Raw genomic sequence first — 12,031 nt, forward strand, 5'->3', positions numbered from 1 at the left:
GTATATCACTGCCAGTTTTTAATTCTGTGATTAGAATTACCCCTGGTTTACATCAATAATCAAATACAGTGGTGCCCCGCAAGACGAATGCCTCGCAAGACGGAAGACGCGCTAGACGAAAGGGTTTTCCGTTTTTGAGTTGCTTCGCAGGACGAATTCCCTATGGGCTTGCTTCGCAAGACGAAAATGTCTTGCGAGTCTTGAGATTTTTTTTCCGCTTCCCCCCCCCTTTATCTAAGCCGCTAAGCCTTTAATAGCCTTTTAGCAGCTAATCCGCTAAGCCGATAAGCCTTTAATAGCCGCTAAACCGCTAATAGCGCTAATCCGTTAAGCCGCTAATAGGGTTGCTTCGCAAGACGAAAAAACCGCTAGACGAAGACACTCGCGGAACGGATTAATTTCGTCTTGCAAGGCACCACTGTAATAGATATTCTAATTGCCCCTGCTAAAAACCTTGCAGTTTTTGCTGTCGCCTGATCATCTTGATCTGCTAAAAGAAAGGACACAGTAGCAATGGTTGAGCAACCCGGCGTAGAGAATAATAGAAGGGTAATAATAACCTCATTCCTCAAATCTTTATAAAGAGCGCAAGCCCAGAAGCACATGAGCCACTGACTCAACACTGCCATCTCCACAGGGACATAACTGTTTTCCCAGTGAATTTTTGTTTTGTTTTGTTATGCTATGAATGCATTTCTTAACTGACACGGAGAAATTAGGTTTTATTGTGTTGTTGTTGTTTGAATGGCAAAGAGGGGAGTGTGAGCAGCTCGTGGGATGAGGGCTGCCACTCTTCTGCCCCTCACAATGCTCTAGCCATGAGCATTTCACAGAAATGGTCCCTCCGTGTGGACAGCATATTAGCAGAACTGGCCTTGTTTGTGTTGAGGGGTGCGTTCCTTTCAGCAGAGCATAGCCTCCCCCAGGTGATAGGAAACTACTGCTGAGGGTGAGGCTTTTGATATGAAAGGTTCACGTTGGGTGGAAAGGAGCTGGAGAATCTTATCAGCAACCCCGACAACTCAGCAAACAAAAGGAAATGAGAGAGACTTTCATGTGACGTTTGCTGATGTCGACTGCATTGGATTAATGCGGAGCCTTCTCCTTGACGGGCTGACATCACTTTGTTCAGTGATACTGTTATGTACTGAGTTGAATAGGATCCAAAATGCAGCAGTATGATTGGTCTGCAGGAGCCACCCAATCCAGCTCCAGATGGAAGTGAATCCACAACCTGATTGGCCTACAGGAGAATTCCGGAATTAGCCAATCACGTGCGGCCCATTGTGTAAATAATGCATATAAAGCAGATACTTTGGGAGAAATTCCATTCCTTCTTACCACTATGAGCTGAATAAAGAGCATGAAATCCACTCTCGACTCTGAGTATATTTCAGATACTCTCTTCAGCAGTTGTGGAATTGTAGCCGTTCTGGTGTTACGGCGACAGCATTATTCCCTGCCCCTCACTCACTGAGCGTTTTGTATGTGCAGGGCTTTGGGGCTTCAAAGTTGACCTCTTTGTCGCTGGGCCAAGGCCAAGGCCCCATCGCCATGCGCATGATCGAGAAGGCGGTGAAGGAAGGAACATGGGCAGTCCTGCAGAACTGCCACCTGGCAACATCGTGGATGCCGACCCTGGAAAAAGTCTGCGAGGTAGCAAATGCTGTCAGTGGTCACTACGACACCTGATGTCAATCTTTCAGCACCAATGGGGTGCTAGGGCTCCTGGGTTCCTGCAGGAACTTCTCCTGGGGGCGGGCAGGCAAGGGAGGGAGCAGGCTGGTTTGTCACATAGAAAAATAAATAAACGAGAATGGTGCTTGCCTGTTTTGCCACGTATCTTACGTTCTACAAATACTGGAAACTTACTTTTTGATTTCAGGTGAAAGCTGGGAATCTGGGGGCTGTGGTTCACTTGGGGGGGGGTATTTGCCATTCCAAATATTCACTTATAGAGGTGTGCATGTGAAGGCACACACACTTTTGGGGTATGCAAGGATGTGCTGGTTCACTTCAATAGAGGTAGCAAACTCTTGCCTGCAAAGGAACATAAGTGCCGGTTCATCCCCTCTCTTGGGACAAATTGGGCAGCCATGTTATGCTGGAGAACTCCACATCCACAATAGAGTGCCTGTGTCTGGAATGGGAGACCCAGCTTAGAGAACTGTTTGACCCAAGAAGAGATTCCAAACGTTTTGAAATCAAAACGAGCTTAGCACAACCATTGATCAAGAGGTTTCGCAATTTCCTTTTGTAAAACTCACGCAGAGGCCAGGGTCTGTTTGAAAGATGCAGAGGCCTTTGCGAGAAAGGTTTTGACGCACCTGAAACCTCAGCTTCCATCCTCACTGAGTCCTTACACAGAATATTTTCCCCTTCTAGGAACTAAATCCGGACACAACGCACCCCGATTTCCGTCTTTGGCTCACGAGTTACCCATCACCCAACTTCCCTGTTTCTGTGCTTCAGAATGGAGTGAAAATGACCAACGAGGCCCCCAAAGGCTTGCGGGCGAATGTGATCCGTTCCTATCTGATGGACCCCATCTCCGACCCAGAGTTTTTTAACAGCTGCAAAAGGCCTGTTAGTACCTTCCTTATTAGCCTGGTTTCCTCCTCCTCCTCGTAAAGCAACTGAAACAGACCCTGGCAGTTGTTTTTTGTGTTTGCTGGTTTAAAACCCGCCGAGCGAAATAGCCCTCCTTCTCTGCACTGAAGTCGGCAGTTAATTACCAGCTCCCGGGATGCAGTAATAGAGGATTTTATTAAAATTTTATTTTTATTTTACCGCCAAGCTTCATTCCGTCTCCGCCAAGCTTTGGTGGCGGTGCCATTAATAATATAGCTTCCCTTTTAAAAAGTCGGGAGGAAGTAGTTTTCGTGACACAAATCTGCAAGGCAGGGGAGAAATTCCTGTTGCAAAAGAATAGCTGAGCCGTGCACTGCTGAGAATCAAATCTTTAATCGCAGGCATTAAAATGCTGGCTCCATAGAACTGGGGGAGCTAAAATGGCCGTATGGGTTGATGGATGGCGCTCATAAACACTTCCTTTAGAATAACAGCTCAAACTAGGGAGCCACCTGCTGTTTTCATAATTAGGTTTCGGAGAGCGGATGTGCTTGACCCAAGATAATTTCCATGATAGGTGTCGTAATTAAGAACCGGAGACGGTTGCGCTTAAACCGAGGCTATGATCCTTTTCTGCTTTCCTGGCAATTAAAAAAACAAATCCCTAAAACTTTTTAGATGGGGGGGGGGGGAACCTCACCCAGATCGTTGCTTTTGAGCAGGAAGAGAAAAGATGCAGGAAAGGAGGAGCAAGATGGCGTTTTAGCATGGTAATGTTGTTGTGCCACAGTTGGTCAAAAAGGAAGGCATTGTGTGGCGTTTTCCAAAGCCGTTTTCCAAAGCCCCAAACCTTTTATCCAAGCACCTCTGATATCATCCGATGACCTGCTTCAATTCATCAAAGTATCCTGGGAGATCTGGATTGAATGGTTGGCTTAAATGGTCCTGTGGCTCTGCTTTCTTCTGGACAGATTTTAGGGGTAGCTGCACACTGTAGGCACCCTTTCTTGGTAGCCAGTGGCAGGCAATGAATTTTTTTAGTAGGGGAACAGTTAGGTCCAGAGGCAAGGGCGATTGGGGGCAGGTGGACAGCGGCAACGTTGTGCATGTGATGTTGTGATGTCGTGTGTGTGAGCATCGTGCCTCCTTCCTTAAACCGGACAGGAGCTTCCTAGGCTTTGGGAAGGAGGCACCAGGTCTCTTGACAGGAGGCTGGAGCCCTCCTGCCTCCTTCCCAAAGCCGGATGGACATTGAGAAGGTGGTGGGAGGGCTCTTGGACCCCGTCAGAGCACCGTGCCTCCCTCCCTAAACAGGGCAGAAACTTCCCGGGCTTTGGTGTCAGGGAAACATTTAGGGGACTAGCCTAGTCCCCCTAGCACACCACTGTTGGAAACTACCGTATTTTTTGCTCCATAAGATGCACTTTTTCCCTCCTAAAAAGTAAGGGGAAATGCTTTCATTGCTTTTGCTGTGCATAGATCCCTCTTGCTGTTCTGGCTTCTGGGATTCAAAATATTTTTTTTCTTGTTTTCCTCCTCCAAAAACTAGGTGCGTCTTATGGTCTGGTGCGTCTTATAGAGCGAAAAATGCGGTATCTTTGAGAAATGGTACTTAAGATGTAGATCAGTTTGACTGCTGCACAAACTAGGATGTTGGGTCTGCCCATTTGCTATGTGAAATGACTGAGACTGCTGGTTAATCTATTTTCCATTTGCTTTATTTCTGTACAACGTCATAAAGATGCTCAAACTACCCAAGGCAGCAGACGGGTCTGTTTCAACATGGGCCAGCCTCAGTTATGTAGGACTGGTTTTTACAGCTAGAAAAGGCGTACCAGAGAGGTGTGCTGAGCCTTCCTCCACCCGCCCATGGCTTACCTCCGGGTATTACTTTTCCTCAGCTAGACGCCACTACTCAGTGAGTTGAGAGCCAGTGTAGTATAGTGGTTAGAGCACTCGGCTTCAAATCCCCACTTGCTTATGAAGCTCACTGGGTGACCTTGGGCCAGTCACAGTCACCCAGCCTAACGTACCTCGCAGGGTTGTTTGAGGATTACAGGGGGAGGAAAGGGTAATAATAATAATAATAATAATAATAATAATAATAATTTTATTTATACCCTGCCCATCTGGCTCGGTTTCCCTAGCCACTCTGGGTGGCTTACAGCATATCTAAAAACATTAAAAAAAACTGGGATGTAAATGTAGTAACATGGAATGGCCTCACACGTGCCACAGAACTTCCCTCCCTCCCCAAATTTCCCCTGGAGGGTTGGGGAAACCCCCAGAGCAGATTATTTTTAGGGTGGCTGCAATGGGTATACCGGGGGGGGGAGGGGAGAGAGAGAGGGAGGGAGTCCCACTGGGCAAAGCAGAAGTCATTCTGTTCAAGCAAAGACATTGTTGAAGACAACCCAGAGAATGGGCGGAAATTCATGGTGAAGATCTGATGTAGGTATGGCCATCTAAACTTCCCAAATTTCGTGTAACGCGTTGCGAGGAGGCACTATCCAATAAGAACCAGATCTCAGCTTCTACTTCAGTCTCCTTGGAGAAAGTGACTGGTATAAAGACACGAGTAATAAAAGTAAACAATCACGGGAGATCTTTCGGTCATACAGCTGAGAATCGTGAGAAAGAGGAAAGTTCTCAATGAATCAGATGTTGTCCCCCCCACCCCCTGTTGTTATTATTTTTTGCTATTTTAGAGTGAGTTCAAGAAGCTTTTGTATGGCCTCTGTTTCTTTCACGCGTTGGTCCAAGAGAGGCGAAAATTTGGACCCCTGGGCTGGAATATTCCTTACGAGTTCAACGAGACCGACCTGCGGATCAGCGTTCAGCAGCTGAACATGTTCCTCAATCAATATGAGGTACTGCAAAGATCAGAAGAGTTTGCCAGCTTTATAAATAAGCCTCCATATTGCTAGCCTGCAAAATCTTTACTAGCTTGCTGGGGGGCGGCAAAAGAGGGCTCTGAAGCTCTGCGGATCCTGTGCTGACCAGAGGAGAGGAGTGGGCTTCCCTCCTCTAACAGCCCACTGGGTTTCTTTGCTGGGTGTACGGGAGAGACGTGTGAATTTCTTTTGCATGCATGTGAATTTCAGTGAATGGGGGAGATAACTCACCAGCACTACTCTGCAGTGGCGTAGCGTGGGGGGTGCCAGGGGTGCCGGCCGCACCGGGCGCAACATTTGGGGGGGGCGTGTTTGGCCGGCCCTCCTGGAGGAAGCAGGAACCCCACTGTCCTCGGACCTCCTCCGAAGGCTGGCGGTGGGGCGGAGAGACCTCCTCCCCGCGCCAGCCTTCGGAAGGCTGCTCCGAAGCCTGGCGGTGAGGCGGAGAGACCTTCTCCCCGCGCCAGCCTTCGGAAGGCTGCTCCGAAGCCTGGCGGTGGGGCGGAGAGCCCTCCTCCCGCCGCCAGGCTTCGGAAGGCTGCTCCGAAGCCTGGCGGCGGGAGGAGGTTTCTCCGCCCCACCGCCAGCCTTCGGAAGGCTCCTCCGAAGCCTGGCGGTGGGGCGGAGAGACCTTCTCCCCGCGCCAGCCTTCGGATGGCTGCTCCGAAGCCTGGCGGTCGGGCGGAGAGACCTTCTCCCCGCGCCAGCCTTCGGAAGGCTGCTCCGAAGCCTGGCGGTCGGGCGGAGAGACCTTCTCCCCGCGCCAGCCTTCGGATGGCTGTCCTGAAGACTTGTGGTGGGAGCAGTGGCGTAGCGTGGGGGGTGCAGGGGGGCCTGCTGCACCTGGCGCAACATCTGGAGGGGGTGCGGAAGAGACTCGAGTGCTAAAATCCACGGGTTAGGGGGCGCAAATTACTTGCCTTGCCCCGGGTTAGGGGGCGCAAATTACTTGCCTTGCCCCGGGTGCTGAGAACCCACGCTACGCCACTGCTACTCTGGGAACTTATTGCTGCCGACTGACATGATTAAATCCCATAATGTCCCTAAAACCCTGTCTTAGCTCAGTTGGTAGAGCATGAGACTCTTAATCTCAGGGTGGTGAGATTGTATAATAAAGCAGAATATACAAAACAGAATATATAAAAAAGGTACATACCCAATATTTTTCAACAGAAGATTCTTGCCAAGGATCAGTGCTCACTAAATAGTGTAGCTGCTGATACTTGCAACACAATTGCATAGGACATACCTGTGGAGCATTTTTGCTTAGACAAACACGCAGTGAGTCGAGCTGTGAACTTTTCTTCTGTTCACCAAACATGCCAGCATGTTGGGAGAGTAGGGAAGAGTCACAGATGAGCTTTTGCTTTGTACATTTCAGGAGTTGCCCTTTGACGCCATCCGCTACATGACGGGCGAATGCAATTACGGAGGCCGGGTCACCGATGACTGGGATCGGCGGACGCTGCGCAGTATTTTGAACAAGTTCTACAACCCGATCATTGTTACGAATCCTGATTACAAGTTTGATTCCAGCGGCCTTTATTATGCTCCTCCTGAAGGAGAGGTAAGCACCTTAGTGGGGCGCGATTCAGCAGGAAGTTCCCCTGCTTGAGCCCTGCTCAAAGAAGAGCAAGAGCTTAGAAGAGGAATCAAAATGCTAATCTTCTGAGACAGTGGCAAGAAATCTGGGCGAGCTCTACAGTGCAGAGCAGGAATGGGAGATGAATTAAATTTGTTTTTGTTTTAAGAAGAGACAGTTCACACATCTGGACCCAGTCACAAACCAAAACGCAGGTGCCCTTCCGAATTTTGCAATGCAGTTCTCCAGCCAACCAGTGCGTACAAAAATGAATATCCCACATATACTTGCGCTCAGATCCTGCTTGTGGGTTTTCCATGGGCTCTGGCCCGATCCAGCAAAAAACGCTCTGTGCTGGGGAAAATATAAAGATATGCGTTGGTCTAAACTGCATGCAATAATGTGTTTATTTTTATTTTTTTTATTCTCTGCAATGTGCTCAGATCCTGCTTGTGGGCTTTCCGTGAGCCCTGGCCTGATCCAGCAAAGAAGAAGAAAAAGAAGTATATTAGGGAAAATATAAATATATGTATTCGTCTAAACTGCATGCAATAATGTGTTTGTTATTGTTATTATTCTCTGCAAATTGTGGAGAACTGAATTGAAAATTGGAAAGATGTCAACAGAGGATGGCCAGGATCAAGCCACTGATCATTTCTGACCCCTGATATTTTTTTTCAGTATGTAAGCTACATTGAATACACAAAGACCCTTCCGTTGAATCCTGCCCCAGAGATCTTTGGGATGAACGCCAATGCCGATATCACAAAGGATCAATCCGAAACGCAGCTGTTGTTTGATAACATTCTTCTCACGCAGGTGTGTTCGTTTTCATATTTGGAGCATTGAAGTTACTGCCTACTTATTATTTATTGGATTTTTCGGACAACATTTTCAATACAGAGAATCTGGTCTTCCTTTCTTCACATTACTACTCACTGTAATATTAATGTATTCACTGTCACTTAATGGTGTGGCTCGAGAAGAATTCAAGTATATTACTGGCTGAATATTTTAAAGTTTTCTAACACCCCATATTGATTCCAGAACATAACATCTAATCCATGTTCTGAGTGTTGCAACTGTTGAGAGTGCATCAAGTTCCCTGATGCTCTCGAAAACTAGCTTGACATAAAATAATAATTTAGTAAAGGTGTGCTTTTGTATGTATTTTTCCCTTCTAAGTATTAGGGCATAACTAAACGAGATGCGTAGGGACGTGGGTGGCACTGTGGGTTAAACCAAAGAGCCTAGGACTTGCCGATCAGAAGGTCAGCGGTTTGAATCCCCACAATGGGGTGAGCTCCCGTTGCTCAGTCCCTGCTTCTGCCAACCTAGCAGTTCAAAAGCACGTCAAAGTGCAAGTAGATAAATAGGTACCGCTCTGGCGGGAAGGTAAATGGTGTTTCTGTGCGCTGCTCTGGTTCGCCAGAAGCGGCTTAGTCATGCTGGCCACATGACCCAGAAGTTGTACGCCGGCTCCCTCGGCCAATAAAGTGAGATGAGCGCCGCAACCCCAGAGTCACTCATGACTGGACCTAATGGTCAGGGGTCCCTTTACCTTTACTTTAAACGAGATGCAGGAAATCTACAATCAGGATCTAATAGGGTTCTGGATTGGGGCCATGGTGCTGGGAAAGGGGATATCAACCCGCCCATTGTTTATCAGACCTAAATTTCTTATTCAGTCTGATCTTTGCCCTGAGGAGTTGGAAAGGAAACATAATTGTATCCAGTCCAATTAATTGAGATCTAGTTCTCAGTTAATTTTCTGTGCAAGAGAGGAAAAGATAGATGAAGATATTTGTGTGTGTGCGTGTGTGTGCGCGCACACAGGTTTCACATTCCCTACCAAATCCGGAACATTTTTCCTGTCAGCTGGATCCTGTTCCTCATCCCAGGAATAGAGTTAGCCTCCCCAGGAAGAGTCACGAAAGATGGCTGCAGGCCCAGTTTCTAATGGATCCACCAGCTAATTTCTGTAGACATCAAAATGAGGCTGCGTTATTTTGATATCTATAGAAATGTATTAGCTGGTGAACCCGTTGGAAACTGGGTTATCCAGAAACACACACACACACACACAGCCAAAGACAACCAACCACACTCTAGGCCAGGGGTCTGCAACCCGCGGCTCCGGAGCCGCATGTGGCTCTTTTACACCTTTGCTGCGGCTCCGGGGCGGATACTAGCAAGGGGAGGAGGCGCATTGTGCGCCCCGACACTCCCCACTGTGGCAGGCGCTGTACTGGCTGTGACGTCGCATGGGGGCGGTGCGTGCGTTAGTCACGCACCGTCCCATCGTCACCTTCCCGCCCGCCCGCTACATTGTAAGGGGCATGTACGCTGGTCACTGTTTTGAAGGGGAGTGAAGAACACACACACACAAAAAGGTAACTTGTTAATTTAACGTTTATTTCTATGAGGAGGAGTAATTCTGAGGGGTCAAACAAAGAAATAATAAAAAAGTGACAAAAAAGTTATTTTTATAATGACGAGTTTTGCGGCTCTCAGTTTTTTTTTCTTCGGAATTGGGTCCAAGTGGCTCTTTTTGTCTTAAAGGTTGCAGACCCCTGCCCTAGGCCAACCCCAACCTCTGTCACCGCCAAGAAAATACAGCAAGCAAATTGTAAGAGAACCCACACAAGTGACGCTGACACAAAACCCCACACATACACTAAGTAGAATAGAAGAATTGCTACCCCACCCCACCCCACTTGCCGTTCCCCTTTCCCCCTTTCCTTCCTAACCTAACACTGTAATACTAATGTCTCACAAATGAAACTGATCTGCAGAAAACGCAACGTATTTTTGTAAACTAAGAAATCTTTAATAAAAAATATATTTTAAATGAAATAAAATAAGGCCACATTCTGACCAGTATACAACCCAAATGGAAGCTTCATGGGCCAAACTGCCCTGTTGCTTAGGTTTTTGCCATGTTTAATCAACCCCCACCCTTTCCTCCCCAAATAAAAACAGTCTCGCGCATCAGGCGCAGGCGCCAAATCATCTGATCAAGTTGTTCGCGAGGTGGCGAGCGACATCCAAAGTAAACTCCCCGCCGACTTCCACATCGAAGCCGCGATGAGGAGATACCCGACCACCTACACGCAGAGCATGAACACCGTGCTGGTCCAAGAGATGGGGAGATTTAACAAATTGCTGCAAACGATTCGAGAATCCTGCATCAACATCCAGAAAGCAATCAAGGTGAGGGGACCTTTTGAGAAGGAGGCCTGTTGACTTGGAGCACCCTGGCAAGAGTGGCTGTCAGCTCCCATTAGCGTCACTGCTGGGAACTTGCCAAATTGCTCTTTTCGGCTGTGACGTTATCCCCATCCCCAAGCTTTGCCTTTAACTGATGTTTGTGTAGGGATGTTCATAGATGCTCAGAGAGGAGGAGGAGGATAATAATAATTTATTATTTATACCCTGCCCATCTGGCTGGGTTTCCCCAGCCACTCTGGGCGGCTTCCAACAAAAGATTAAAAATACATTGAAATATCAGTCATTAAAAGCTTCCCTAAACAAGGCTGCCTTCAGATGTCTTTTAAATGTCAGATAGTTGTTTATTTCTTTGACATCTGATGGGAGGGCGTTCCACAGGGACGCCATACCGAGAAGGCCCTCTGCCTGGTTCCCTGTAACTTGGCTTCTCGCAGTGAGGGAACCACCAGAAGGCCCTCGGGGCTGGACCTCAGTGTCCGGGCTGAACGATGGAGGTGGAGACGCTCCTTCAGGTATACTGGACCTTTAAAGGTCAGCACCAACATTTTGAGTTGTGCTCTGATACGTCAATGTATGTATTTCAAGAATGGTGTTATATATATTAGGATATATATATATATATATATATATATATATATATATATATATATAATGTATTTGTTAGATATTATCTTCCCTTCCTTATGTTTGTGAGTTCAGCAGAGTGCATCCCTTTGCAGCTTAAAAGGGGAATCTTAGGCTAGTTTTAGCAATCCAGGATGCTTTAAGGCAGACTTGGATGTTCCTGGTATTTCCCCCTTTTAACAATAATCACACAGTCTTGCAAAAGGCTAAGATGACATTTACTCGTTCAGAATACAGCAGTATCTTGGTTCTCGAACGTAATCCATTCTGGAAGCCCGTTCGATTCCTGAAACTGTTCGAAAACCAAGGCGTGGCTTCTGATGGGCTGCAGGAGCTTCCTGCACTCAAGCGGAAGCTGCGTCAGACGTTCAGCTTCCGAAAAACGTTTGAAAAACCAGAACCCTTACTTCCAGATTTTCAGTGTTCGAGAGCCAAAATGTACGAGGGCCAGCCAAAGTGTTCGAGAACCAAGTACGACTGTACTTGCTGAAGATACAGCAGCTTTGTTCCAGCAGGCTTAAAATGGTAATCCAGTTACAAAGACGTACTTTAGTTCAGTTTAAAATGGAGTCTGGGCTGAGGCCCTGACTTAGCCCATGTTCCCACATTGCTGGAATGAGGCAAAACAGCAAAGAGGAAGTTCCTAGCCCCCCCCCCCCCCCCCCCCGGACAGGGCACAGATGGAGTGTCTCTTGAGTTCTTTCTAGGAAACATGCAGGAAAAAACTCTGAGGACTTCAGCTCCCATCATGTGCCTGTCTAGCAAACATGCGTTGTTGGTTTGTCTGCACTGTAAATATCCCACACTTTGTTCTTCATGTGGGGTGCTGCCTAATGTATTGCTGCCGATCTATAAATGAGAAAGAGAATGCAAAGCTGATCCTGCTTTTTGAAGAGACGCAGTCCTTGGTATTTTTAGGACAGCATCCCAAACCTGGGGTCCACCTACGAAATGAAAACAACAGCATTTGGACAGGATCTTGGCAGCAGCGCATTGCTGAGAGTATGCATGCAAAAGTAAAAAAAAATAATGGTGCAGTGTTGCGCAGACTGGACCTATTTCGGCTTCTTCACTAATATACAGAAAAGAACAAAGTTAATTCTTCAGCTTTTGCACTTCTCTGATTTTT

General features: G+C 47.3%; 1 protein-coding gene across 1 annotated transcript in view; it reads left to right on the plus strand.

Moving 5' to 3' along the window:
* Positions 1-12,031, plus strand: part of DNAH7 (dynein axonemal heavy chain 7) — a 152,997-nt gene that overhangs the window by 136,042 nt on the left and 4,924 nt on the right. The window contains exons 55-60 of the mRNA XM_081023134.1: positions 1,495-1,656; positions 2,386-2,586; positions 5,280-5,441; positions 6,847-7,032; positions 7,729-7,866; positions 10,030-10,260. Of these exons, the coding sequence (XP_080879260.1) occupies positions 1,495-1,656; positions 2,386-2,586; positions 5,280-5,441; positions 6,847-7,032; positions 7,729-7,866; positions 10,030-10,260 (1,080 nt within the window). The remainder of the gene's footprint in view (positions 1-1,494; positions 1,657-2,385; positions 2,587-5,279; positions 5,442-6,846; positions 7,033-7,728; positions 7,867-10,029; positions 10,261-12,031) is intronic.

Source organism: Podarcis pityusensis (assembly GCF_964106645.2).
Source record: "Podarcis pityusensis genome assembly, chromosome: 1".
In the NCBI taxonomy this organism is placed as follows: Eukaryota; Metazoa; Chordata; class Lepidosauria; order Squamata; family Lacertidae; genus Podarcis; species Podarcis pityusensis.